The sequence below is a fragment of the Bufo gargarizans genome, chromosome 9, assembly GCF_014858855.1.
Source record: "Bufo gargarizans isolate SCDJY-AF-19 chromosome 9, ASM1485885v1, whole genome shotgun sequence".
Lineage (NCBI taxonomy): Eukaryota > Metazoa > Chordata > Amphibia > Anura > Bufonidae > Bufo > Bufo gargarizans.
In genome coordinates, this window is record NC_058088.1 from 119,642,070 (window position 1) to 119,655,895 (window position 13,826).

Here is a 13,826-nt window from a genome sequence, read left to right on the forward strand (position 1 = left end):
ATTATAGTCCATGGGGACGGAGCGGCGGTCCGGCGGCACGGCGAAATAGCGGAAGGACGGATCCGACAGGGTGAACAGCCTGTCGGATCTGTCCTGCCGCAAGTGGGAAAGTACCCTAACTAGACAGATTGATATTCCTGAAGCTTAAAGGGAACCTGTCACCGGGATTTTGTGTATAGAGCTGAGGACATGGGTTGCTAGATGGCCGCTAGCACATTCGCAATACCCAGTCCCCATAGCTCTGTGTGCTTTTAGTGTGTAAAAAAAACGATTTGATACATATGCAAATTAACCTGATATGAGTCCTGTATGTGAGATGAGTCAGGGACAGGACTCATCTCAGGTTAATTTGCATATGTATCAAATCGTTTTTTTTACACACTAAAAGCACACAGAGCTATGGGGACTGGGTATTGCGGATGTGCTAGCGACCATCTAGCAACCCATGTCCTCAGCTCTATACACAAAATCTCGGTGACAGGTTCCCTTTAAGTAACTTGGGGTTATACTGTGATGCTTAAGTGTTCCCTTAATTTTTTGATTAGTGTACAAAGCTGGGCATTGATATTAACTGGATTCGAACAGGGTCATTTTGGTCTTCAGGACAAGCACAGTTAGCCGTTTTTAGCATGCATTAGTTTAGCAGCTAACACTTTTTTTTATTTATCTGACTTGTAATATGAATTTTTGCACTTTTTTGTGAATAATGCAGGTTTCTTTGCTATTATTTTTATACACCTAATTTATGTTGTTTTTTTTTAGGCTTAAATAAATATTTACCACTGTATATGCAAAAGTAAAGAATACAGAAGGGGTGTAAGTATGCTATGGCAAAAGTTCTAGTGATCTGGACTACCCGGCATATATTTGCCATAATGCACTGATTTAGTCAGGATCGGATTACTGACTTATATGTATGGGACAATTTCATTTCTCTCATGGGGCAGGGGTGGGCGAAGAGTGGGCAAATTGGATTGACAGATCTGTAATCCTATAGGAAATAAATGCTGCCAGGGTAATCTGATATTCCCTCTGCCTGCGCCGAGCTGGTGGCCAACAACTGTCTAATGTGTATGGCTTGCTAAATGATCCTGTCCTTGACTTCTAGTCTAGAATGTGGTTGTATTTAGTCAACTTGTTCCTTTACTAGTGACACTGAAGCATACTTGCTTTCCTTCAATTTTTATTGTCTGAATCCATCTAGGAATTTCAGATGCTACTTTGTTACTCCTAAATATTCTTGAAAAACAAATCATTTGATTACCTAATGTAAGAACACAAAATATAGAGAGAAGGAGAAATACTATTAAAATGATGACAGTTGTAAGGAGTCTTTGTGTTGTGGGTTGTTGACAATATTGGCCCTGGACATTAGTGTTATTGACAGGAACACTTGTGTTACTATATGCATAGAAGCAATGTGTGCTTTCAAGATCTGGAATATTGATTTTAGAAACCAGCAAAGGATCTAACCATCTAAGGGAGCAGCAGTCAAAGGGGTTGCCACTTATAAACACCCATTTTAGACTGTCCATCCAGGTATAAACTGTCCTTTTATCCAGGAGACGTATAGCATTATTCTGAAGACTCAGACTCTCTATTGCAGAACATTGTAGATTGACTGGAATCACAGTAAGTCTATTACTGGACAAATCCAGTGTTTTCAGCCACTTTAGACAGGGAAGGTTTGTCTGCAAGTCATTCATTGAGTTTCTTTTGAGTGACATGATTTGGAGTGTCTGAACCTCGGCTAAAGAGCCTTCATGAATATTTAACCCTATATTGTCTGACAGATCCAGAGAATATAAAGATGTGCGTTCAAATACATCTGGTGGAAGGTCCTTAATGCTGTTGTTTTGCAAATTTAAATATTGAAGCTGATGTGCCCCAGAGAACGTAGTGCAGAATTTTTGTGTGGAATTGTCTGTTTTATTAGGAGGACAAAATGTAATGTCATTGTTTTTAAGATTAATTTGCTCAATTTCAGGCAGAAAATCAAACAATCCTTGTGGAATGTAACTAATAGAATTTCCATGAATATCTAGCATCCTCAAAGACCGAAGAGATGTAATCCTATTTCTTTTTTTCTGAAGTGACATCTCAGGGAAGGAAATATCTGTCATGTTATGTAGACAGTTCTCAGCCAAGTTTAAATTTTGAAGTGAGCTGGCATATGATAGAAATTGCCAAGGAAATGAGGTCAGTTGGTTGCAACTAAGATTTAAATCGACTATATTTGTTAAATGCGAAATTATATTTTCTGTATAACTGGGAAGATCCAGATCAGAAATGGTTTGATACCAGGAGGTCATTTTAAAGTTTTTTTCTGTTTCATTTGATAAAGGGAATAGCTCATTGATAATATTTCTTGAGAGATTTAGATGTTGCACCATGTTGAATTTGGGCAAAATTGGAAAGCTCACTAGTTTATTTCCACTTAAGTCTAGGTTCCTTAACTGGTAGAATTTAAGGGAATTTCGGCTAAGAAAGAACTTAAGGGAATTTGAACTTAGGTTCAGCCGATGTAGCTGAGGGAGATCAAAGCTTGAAATACAACCTATTGCATTCACAGCAAGGTTTAGAGCTCTGAGATACTGCAGTGAGTCAAATGTACCTTTCTCTATGTCTGCTATGTAATTGTTGGAGAGATCCAACTCTGTCAGCCGTGGAACCCCATCAAACATTCCAGAGAACAGGCTTGCAATATTATTCCTTGACAAATCCAGATTAACTAGTGAAGTAATGTTTGACAGATAGCAGTACACCATATCACTATCCAAGTTATTATTTGCCAGATTTAATCTTTTTAGACCATGCAAACTGTCGAAAACTCCTTTGTTAGATAAATAATGCTTGTGCAATCTGTTTGAGGCAAAGTTAAGGGACTGAATTTGTAATAAAGCATCTAGTGCTCTGTTTTCAATGGTTTCCAGGCGATTATGTTCAATGCTGAAATTCTCAAGCTTGTGCATGTTTGGCATAGATATATTCGTTAGCTCTTGAATAAGGTTATGAGATAGATCTAGCGTCTTCAGATCGTCTGGCAGGCCCCTTGGCACAGAGTGCATGGCAAGATGTTGGCATTTCATTTCTGAAAGATGCTAGGAAAAAGAAAACACTTTAGAATTAAAACCATATAACAGAAAAATCAGGTCTGTCAGGAATATGAGGATTACCAAGGCTTGACCAGACTACAGATATTGATGACTTATCCTCAGGACAGGTCATCAATATCAGAACAGTGGGAGTTCAACTCCAGGTATCAGCCGCTGATCAGCTATTTGAAGGGGCTGTGGCACTCATGCGAGCACTGTGTCCTCTTCAAGCTTCTTCTATTTACTAGAATAGCAATAACTTGGTGAAAAATCTGGTTGTTAGTAAGTGCTTTATGTTAAAGAGGATCTTTCACCACTCCTGACATGCCTGTTTAATAGCTTAATGCATAGCCCATGTAATAACAATTCTGGAGCATCTATTCTTATGGCTCTATGTTACGCCATTCCTTTATTATTTCTACTACAAGTTATGAATGAATTGCTAGCAGTCTGCAGTAAGGGTACAGAGGGGCAGGAACCAGCTGTGGGTATGTACCTGCACAGACTCACTGAATACAATCATTGCTGCCATTGTCAGACTGTGCAGGTACACCCCCTCCTCCCAACTGGTTAACACCCCTCTGTACCCTTACTGCAGACTGCTAGCAATTCATTCATAACTTCTAGTAGACATAATAAAGGAATGGCACAACAGAGCCATACGAATAGATGTTCCAGAATTGTTATTATATGGGGAATGCATGAAGCTATTAAAACAGGCATGTCAGGAGGGGTGACAGGTCCTCTTTAACTTTGTCTATATGATAAATGCCGCTGAAGTGAAATAACCCCTTTAATAGATTTTGACGGCTGAATCAATATAATGGGAACTGAAATGAATGTCAGGAGATTTGCTCATCTCCATCAGTGACGATATAAATTTGAATGCATATTTAATAAAAGGAAACCTTTGAGTTCTATATAACAAGGTGACCCCCCCCCCCCCACCCCCCTACTAATAAATAAATGTAATAAGACCAGTCTGGGCACGTTGCTAGTACCAAAAATAGGCAGAGATTAATAAATAATTGTGAGTAGAATGTGAGTATAAAAGCCTAACTATTTGTTGGTTGGCTTAAATGTCCCAAATTTGATAGTCAAAAAGCTATGCTGGATACCCCACAGACCATTGAGGTCAAGTACGTGTTACTGCTCTCCAGAGGGAAAGGTTAGGCATGGTGCACCCTAATGGGAAATACGTTTAGAGAGTCACAGTTTGCAGTAAACCAGTGTGCTTGTTTACTGGAGGAACTCAAGTGCAAAACAATACGGTCAAGGTACTGAAGGAGATTCAGCACCCTGCCTAAGCCGCATGTAAGGCATCACACCCATCCAGCCAGAATCCTACTCCGTACTGGCGAGGGGCAAGCACCCCAAAACAGCTGTCTCAGTTTGGCTATATTCCCTTGTCAAATTCCAAGGCTTTGCAATAACAGTGCAAATGAACAGAATAAATTGCAATAATAATAAAAAAATTCAGTTCAACAATAAAACCAGGAGTGCGACTACAGGGGGTAAAGAGGTTGTGGTCACACCTGGGCTCTGGATCTTGTGGGGGCCTAACTGATTCCTTTATATGAGAGGACTAATACTATAATCAAAGAGTGATAGTTGGTGGCCCTCCTAAATTTTTTGCAGTGGGGTCTAGAAGCTACATATAACTTCACCTCCGACTAAAATTGCACACTGATATTATTTTTGTTATGGACTTTTTTGGTCATTTTATGCCTATGTATGTTTGCAGATGACATTTAGCCATATAAACTCTGGATTTTGTTTGCTTAAAGGATTTGTCTCACATCAGTTATCAGCATTTATCATGTGGGCAAAATGAATACAAGGCACTTACTAATGTATCGTGATTGTCAATATTGTTTCCTTTTGCTGATTGATTCATTTTTCCATCTCATTGTACACTGCTCATATACAGGGCTTACGACCACTCTGCAATCCAGTCGCCATGCTTGCACACATTAGAAAAACTGCCAGCCTATACACACTCCCGCAGTCTGTACCATTAGAGAGACCTGTACTTTTTCCTATAGTGTGCAAGCACGGCCACCGCTGCTGGATTGCAGGGTGGTCATAACCAAGGAAACGAGAAGTGTATAGGGGAAACAGGACTGGATAAAATACCTCTCTATCCTATATTCCCTTTGACGTAGCAATGAGTCTCTGAGTCCCTTACTGTATTTGTGGATAAAACATTATAGAGCCCATGACACGTGCGACTAGGAGCTTTGGACTTGCTCTCGATTCCTGTGTGCTTCATCTATGTAGTTAGGTCCCTAACTACATCTACATTTATATTAGGGAAGTATTTAAGGTGCTGGAAAAATGAATCAAGCCAGCAAAGGAGGCAATATGGACAATCACAGTACATTAGTACAGGTGTGTACCCTAACCTGGGCCCAGAGCCTGGGGGGGGGGGGGTGCAACCATCGGGCAGTTCGTTAACATGGTGAAGCAAGGAGCCCACAATATGGGTTAACTACTGTGAAGGGGCACAAAGGAGGCATAACTATTGTCAAGGGGCAACAAGGTGGGCATAACAACTGTGAGGAGACATCATGTGGGCAAAACTGCAGTGAGCGGGCACAATGTGTATATTACTACAGTGAGGGGACACAGTGTGGGCATAACTACTGTGAAGGAGGCACAATGTGGGCATAACTACTGTGAGGGGACACCATGTGGGCATTAGTACTGTGTGGTAGCACTAAATGGAAGTGCCCTAATTATCCTTTTATACATTGGAACAACTCAGTCCTACAAGGCCAGCATAGCGCCCCCTCTGAGGTATTTAACATGGACAGTCACTATTCCTTCATTATTGAAAGATTGCTTAGTCGCATCCTGCTTCACTGTATTGTTTCGTTTTCTGGGAATCGGGTTCCCACCCCATCTGATAATGTATGGAAAACTCCAGAAGTACAGACATTATGTAACCTTTTGCTAGTTTCTTTTAACCCCTACTTTACCTCTACATTTTGCTATGTTACTATATCCTAAACAGCAGTACTTGTCTGTTTTTGTTAACCCTTGCTTTACCCCCATTGGTGTAGACTGATGTGTGTGTGTATATATATATATCTTGTGAGGCAGTGACAGGCCTCATGGTCGTTAGGGGAGATATATGGCATGATTTGCTGTGTCTTCCCCCAGAATCGCCAGGCCTGAAGAAAGACCAGGTGCAGTAATCACCTGGGGATAAAGGAATCCTCAGAGTGAGAGGGGGTGGGGACTTGCACACAGAAGGCTGGAGTGGCTCTGTGTGGTCTGAGCCAGGAGGGCTGAGAGACCACTATCCCACAAGAGACCCTGGTGTGGGAGCAGCCTGGTGGCTGCTGGAGGTTGGGCTGGGAAAGCCGCATCTCATCACAGGTGTGAACTGTGGTACGCTTTAGGTGAGTCAGGGAAACCTATGTGTTTAGATAGGGCCCAGACGGGCAAGGTATTTTATTTTGGCTTTGTGTCTTTCTTTATGCCGTGTGCCACAATAAAGAACAGTTTGGCCCCTAAATCCTGGTGTCTGTGAAGTGTGTGATTGCAACCCCTGGAAAAGAGCTAATCCCCTACAATATATACACACACACCTAAAGAATTATTAGGAACACCTGTTCTATTTCTCATTAAAGCGATTATCTAGTCAACCAATCACATGGCAGTTGCTTTAATGCATGTAGGGTTGTGGTCAAAATAAAGGGAAGCCTCTGACGCTGACCACATCTTCCAGGGGTAAGGTTGAGCCAGGCGATGGCAAGAAAATGCGGATGCCCTGTCACAAGCATCCAGTTGGTACATGTGTTCACCCCCACAGGTTTGAACAGAGAGGGGGGGGGGGGGATTTGTGGCAATGTGAACATTGAAGTGTTGTTTCCCCAGGTTCCAGTCCGGGACTTAGGGCATGCTCATGTCCAGGGATCCTATTTAATCCTGCTACTGGATCTTGGGTGTGTCTCACTCTGGAGAGTGTGCAGACAGAGGCCTGGTGAGGCTCTGTCAGTGTGGTCTCAGCTAGGCAAGGCTGAGGGGCCACGAGGCTATGCAATAGCCTGGACTTTGGGGGACTCAGCGATACCCGGGAACAAGCATTGAAAGTTCAGAGTAAGGAGGACTGCTAGACCACAACCCCCTCCAAAGGTACTGCATTTGTTACAGCCTGAGGGCTGGTGGACTGTATGTCTGGGGTAAGCCGCACCTGGTTCCATGTGGGAACGCTATCGTATAGCTGAGTTAGGGATACGATGTTTATTATGTTTAGGTAGAGCCCAGACGGGCAGGTTTTTTTTTATTTATTTTTTTATGCCATTTGGACCTAAAACCCAGTGGTTATGAAGATCATTGTAAGAATGACCCCCGAATAAGAGGCGATCCCTTACAGTATATACAGGTGAAACTCTAAAAATTTGAATATCGTGCAAAGTTTATTTCAGTAATGCAACTTAAAGGTGAAACTAACATATGGGAGACTCATTACATGGAAAGCGAGATATTTCAGGCCTTTATTTGTTATAATTTAGATGATTATGGCTTACAGCTTATAAAACCCCAAAGTCACAATCTCAGGTCCCCTTTGCTCAGGAGATATGGATTAGTTAGCTGACTACAGTGTGACACTTTGAGCCTAGAATATTGAACCTTTTCACAAAATTCTAATATTAAGCTGCATTAATGCAATTCCTTTTAATTTGCATTACTGAAATAAATGGACTTTTCAATATTCTAATTTTTCGAGTTTCACCTGTAGAACAGACCCTACCTCTGTAATGTGACCTTGTGATCCAGTGGACCGGAAGATATAAATTGAGTTGAATATCAGTTGAAGTCTATTTATATTGTTATTTTGACGTGGTTTTGATGTTTTTTTAGGTTTTTCTGTGCACCACTAATGTATGATGGATCAAAAGCATTTCATTATGTGACTAACCATGACCATACATAAATCATATCTATGTACAAATCGTGCTTACTCCTGCCAGTGTATACCTAACAGAACCATGTTATTTAATTTATTGTTTCTATTTCTGTTGTAGTTTGATAAAGGCCTGTAGCGGCCGAAACGTTACTAATACAACCGCAGATCTAATAAAGACTTGTGATACTAACTAAGTAAAAATCGTGGTGTTTCTGGCATTTTCTATACATCATCCCTTCATTATGTGATTATTCTTATTGCTCTACCACCACAGGGACCTTGTTCCGGATTCAACAGACATCACGCAGACACGCCAGTGACACCCTGGATGCAGTATGACCAGTTGGTTCTTTCATTTATCGCAAGGTTTATTGCTACCGCCATATACCCTATGATACATTTTATTAGCTAAGTGGGACTTTAAAAGTTTTGAGTAAAAGGAAAATTGCCACGGCCCGCTATGCTGAAGTTTACGTTCTTTTTGTAAATTTGAGTGGCAACAGCTGGGGGTACAATGCTGAACCCTTGCCCCAGGTGCTGGAAAGCCTAACTACACCTCTGATTAGTAAGTGCCTTGTATTAACTTTGTCTACATGTTAAAGAGGTATTCCCATCACATACAATGGGAGCATATCGCTAGTATATGCCCCCATTGTCTGATGGGTGTGGGTCCCACCTCTGGGACCCACACCTACAGCGAGAACAGAGCAGGGAGAGCTGTGGCTGGAGGGGTCCGTCCACCACCAAGCGCTGCTCCCATAGAAGTGAATCGGAGTGCACCGCGCAAGCGCGGCCCCTGCTCCCATTCATTTCTATGGGGCAGACGGAAATAGCCGCACGCTGGCTCAGTGGCCCCCATAGAAATGAATTGAAGGAAGTGCACCCTCTGTTCATTTCCCCGCTCTGTTCTCATTATAGGTGCGGGTCAATGCCCCCATTGTCTGAGATGGCAAAACCCCTTTAAATGCCACTTGCTGAAGTGAGACAACCCGTTTAAGGAAAAAAGACAAAACTATACAGCAGTCCTCCCCTTTAGATGGAGATTAAGTTGCATGGCCATTGCTGTGAAATATCACATCCATACACATTTCCTTTTTCAAAAGAAATAACCACTTCTTTAAATAGCCATCAAGAGCTGACTAATAGTGACACATGCTATATGTAGGTACCCTATAACACAGTGATATTTTCCTAAGTTTGGTCTAGTTGCTATAAGACTTCAAGTTGTCATCATCGCATGAACAATCCCCAGGGTTTATGTACATAGCCGTCGCATGTGAATATATTGAGGCTTCATTCACATGACTGAATTTTGAGTCCAAGTTTGATCCACAGCCATGCAACTTTGCTGCAAATATAGAACATGTCATATCTTTTTTTTGCGGACAATGGTAGAGTTATTTTGACAGTGGAACCCGCTAAAAGTGCGGGATGCACACAGCTGATATCCACATTTTACAGGTCTGAGATTTGCAGACCACAAAACCGATACGGTTGTGTGAATGTAGCCTTACTGTCAGAATGAATCCCATTACATGCAAAAAAGCTTAATTTACTACATGAGATGGTATCTGATCCCATTCTTGTTATTAAATATACAGCAACTCAAACATTGACCTACATTACAACTATGTTTCATACATATAAAAAACCTGCACCAACTTAGTAAAGAAGTCAGTGGCGTAAACTAGAGTTATATCGCCCCAACAGCAAACTTTAGCCAAGGGTCCCCCATGCATTGTACACAAAGTACACACTTTCCTATCCCCTTCCAATGTGGTTCTTTTAGGTGGATTGTGCTATAGATTCACTGCAAATTTCCCTCTATTCATTGAATGGGTGATATCAAATCTTTGTGGGGAGAATGTATCATAATGCTATTCCAGTTTACTGGCATAGAAAAGTCACAAATTTTGGTGCAAATCCACTTTTACAAAACATTTAGGAAATATTCTTCTGAAGTGGGCAACCTGGAATATGCTCTCTCTCAATGGGCCCCCACTCTTACTGCTTTGAACTCCATTAGTTCAATACAACGTAACCTAACAGAGTTCATAACAGAATATGAAGGGACTTAAAAAAATATAAAATTCTATCAATAAGTCAGAGTTGTAAAACTGCGTGTGTCCCATCTAATGCCACAATCTCATTTAAGACACATACCTGGTAACACATTTGGGCAGGATCAGTACTGGCTATTTTCCAAAAGAGCACTGTAACAAAAATGTTGATCAGCCATAAACCACATCTTAGCATCTCTCCTGCAGCACTGGAGAGCACCATTATTCTGTCTAAATACCGGACTGAACTCTTCTATTTATGGCCATTTGTTACAGGAAGGAAACATGTTTGGACGCATCAGCATAGAGAAGATAATCACTATTAGTTTTTCTCAAGAAAATATTTTTTCTATTCTGTGAAAGTTTTACACTTTAATACTTTTAAAAAGCAGAAGGAAGAAAATTGTAAAACTAACCTACAAATTCATACTAAAACCAAAATAAAGGAACATTGGATCGCTGGGCAATAGGTCAGCTGAATCGAAAGCTTGAACTGCAGCTTCCCCTTGTTTAACCCCGTCCCGACCGCAATCTGTATATATACGTGATAGCTGCACATACCCCGTGCAGCTACAACGTATATATACGTTCTGGCAGCTCTTTAATCCAAGCGCTGCAAAGCGCTTAGATTCAAGCTTCTGCCCCTGCCCTGCTGCTGTCATGGACAGCATACAGTGCAGTAATGCCGGCAAGGGACCAATCAGAGTGGCCCCTTGCCAGCAATCAATCCGATTGGTTAGTCTGTACAGACTAACCAATCGGATCATGGCAGTGAAAAAATGCCGGTTTCAGGCTCTGATCTGCGCTCTGCAGATCAGAGCCTGAAATCACAGTGTCCTCGTGCCCCCCGATCTGTGCAGCCCCCCCCCCCCCCCGATCTGTGCAGGCCGCCCCCGATCTATGCAGCCCCCCATCTGTGCCCCCTCCATCTGTGCGGCATCTTGTGTCCACAGTGCCCCCTCCATCTGTGCCCCATCTTGTGTCCTCCAGTGCCCCCTCCTGCTGGCCGTGACAAATTTCCATCCCCCCCTTCCAGCGCTGCCCCCCGCTCGGACACTGGGGCATCAATGCCCCTTGGTCATGAAAGGGTTAAAATGTCACACTGCACATGTCCAGTAATTAACAGTGTCATTGGTTAAATAGCATTAGCAGGGGGTAATGAAACATTAAAAGGGGTTTTATCATAAATAATTGGAAATCCCATTGCCATTGTCTCTTCTGAAAAGGATCCTAAGTGCTCAGGAAGTTTATATATTTTTGTGGGGCTGTGAATTAAGAGGGTTGTCTTAGAAAACACTTGTCCAAATACCCTATTTCAGAAGTAGGCTCCTTCTTGAACAAACTTGAGCCATCTAAGTATTACTGTTTTAGGGGAAATGTGTGGTTACAAAAAGGGATTGCAAAAAGTGGTCCCCTGGTATTCACCCTTTCATCCCCATACAGGGATCTGGATTTTACTGCAGGGGGCACTAGAGCACCTATAAGAGTAGTCTCTGTTCAGGGGCTGCTGAGTCAGGCATGTCAAGAGACACTGATGCTTGCCACCAAGGGGATTGGCAGAAGTGTGGTAAGAAGGCAGGCTGAGGTCAGGACAGGCAGAGTTTGTTTAACACGGTAAAACAGACAATAGGTCAGGATAGGCGGTACAAAAAAAAATAATGTTGTTATCAGGCAAAGGTTAGGGCATGTAGCACAGTGTCAATACAGTTATCAGAGAGAGGTCAGACACAAGATTGATCAAACTGGTGTAAAGGAAAACTGGCTTAGTTGCCAATAGAAACCAATCAGATTCCACCTTTCATTTTACAAAGGAGATAAAAAAATGAAAGGTGGAATCTGTAGGTTGCTATGGGCAACTAAGCCAGTTTTCTTTACACCAGTTTTGATAAATCTCCCCCTTTGTGTCCTGGAAACAAATGTGGTAAAAGTTTGTGTCTCCAGTCAGCAGTTTTCTTCATTCAAGCAGTCACTTGGTGGCAGTCTCCGAGGAAGATTTAGTTTGCTGCTAGACCTGGAGGAAATCCTTGAATTAGAATCAGCAGCTGGCATCTTGGAGGAAAGTGAAACAGGAAGTGGAATGCACACATTTTCTCCATATACAGTACAGAATAGAATTCAGCCCAGGGAAGCAAAAACACTTAGGCCTCTTTCACACGGGCATCATATTTTTGGCCCGGATAAGAGGCGGGTGCGTTGCGGGAACACGCACGATTTTTCTGCGCGAGTGCAAAACATTGTAATGCGTTTTGCACTCGCGTGAGAAAAATCGCGCATGTTTGGTACCCAAACCCGAACTTCTTCACATAAGTTCGGGCTTGGGATTGATGTTCTGAAGATTGTATTATTTTCCCTTATAACATGGTTATAAGGGAAAATAATAGCATTCTGAATACAGAATGCATAGTATAATAGTGCTGGAGGGGTTAAAAAAAAAAATTAACTCACCTTCTCCTCTTGATCGCGTAGTTCCCGGTGTCTTCTTTACTTAATGATGAGCTGTGGGCTAAAGGACCTGTGGTGACGTCAGATCAAATGCTCTAATCACATGGTCCATCACCGTGGTGATGGAGCATGTGATCTGACGTCACCACAGGTCCTTTAGTCCACAGCTCATCATTAAAGAAGTAAAGAAGAGACCGGGAACTACGCGATCAAGAGGAGAAGGTGAGTTAATTATTATTAATTTTTAAATCCTCCAGCACTATTTTACTATGCATTCTGTATTCAGAATGCTATTATTTTCCCTTATAACCATGTTATAAGGGAAAATAATACAGTGAATAGACTGTCACCTAGAAACCATGCGTGAAAATCGCACCGCATCTGCACTTGCTTGCGGATGCTTGCGATTTTCACGCAACCCCATTCATTTCTATGGGGCCTGCGTTACGTGAAAATCGCACAATATAGAGCATGCTGCGATTTTCACGCAATGCATAAGTGATGCGTGAAAATCACCGCTCATGTGCACAGCCCCATAGAAATGAATGGGTCGGTATTCAGTGCGGGTGCAATGCGTTCAACTCGCGTATCGCATCCGCGCGGAATACTCGCCCGTGTGAAAGGGGCCTTAGAGGGTCATTTATTAAGCTGAAGTATACTTTAATTAGGCTTATTTTAGGTGCAGATTGCGGAGTAACGGTTAGTTGCTCCTCAATCTGCAACTTTTCCCCGCTCTCTCCAGATCTAGGTAAGTAGGTGTGGTATGGACGTGGAAGGGGATGGGCTTGCAGGCCCGTCTCATTTACCGTTTTCTACCCCTGTTTCAGGCGTACACTGCACTTACTATTATCCCTGGGCGCCGCTCCGTTCTCCTGCTATGCCCTCCAATATCTTCGCTCACTAAGTTACAGTAGGCGGAGATTTCAGTCACTAAGTTATGGTAATAACCTCCCAGGCTGTGAGCTCTGCGCTGCGATTGGCCAGCGCTACAGCAGAACAAGGGCAGACTCCGCCTACCATAACTTAGTGACTGAAATCTCCACCTACTATAACTTAGTGAGCGAAGATACCGGAGGGCATAGCGGGAGAACGGAGCGGCGCCCGGGGATAATAGTAAGTGCAGTGAGATCCCTGGCCGCCGCTCTACACTGTATTCTTAGTTCACATTGTCAGGATCAGTGAAAGATCCTCTTTAACCCTTTAGGTATTAAAGACTGCAGTTTCACTATCCAAAAGGTCTCCATTTGTAACAATCTCCTACTGTTATCCTACTCGTCGCCTTCACTTTTCACTACCTCCAGGACTTGCCAC

General features: G+C 42.4%; 1 protein-coding gene across 1 annotated transcript; it reads right to left on the reverse strand.

The window, feature by feature from the left end:
• Positions 1–514: 514 nt before the first annotated feature.
• LOC122919806 (transforming growth factor beta activator LRRC32-like) lies at positions 515–10,296 on the reverse strand. The gene is made up of 2 exons (XM_044268996.1): positions 10,177–10,296; positions 515–3,101 (listed from the first exon to the last, which is right to left on the reverse strand). Exons 1-2 carry the CDS (start codon positions 10,294–10,296, stop codon positions 1,131–1,133), a joined length of 2,091 nt encoding a protein of 696 aa, XP_044124931.1. The 3' UTR covers positions 515–1,130.
• Positions 10,297–13,826: the final 3,530 nt, after the last annotated feature.

Excerpts from the sequence above, each read along its gene's own strand:
- LOC122919806 (XM_044268996.1), bottom strand. The coding sequence starts at position 10,296 with ATGGTGCTCTCCAGTGCTGCAGGAGAGATGCTAAGATGTGGTTTATGG. Across the intron at positions 3,102-10,176 it reads CTGCCCAAATGTGTTACCAG|CATCTTTCAGAAATGAAATG; the intron begins GTATGTGTCTTA and ends TCTTTTTCCTAG.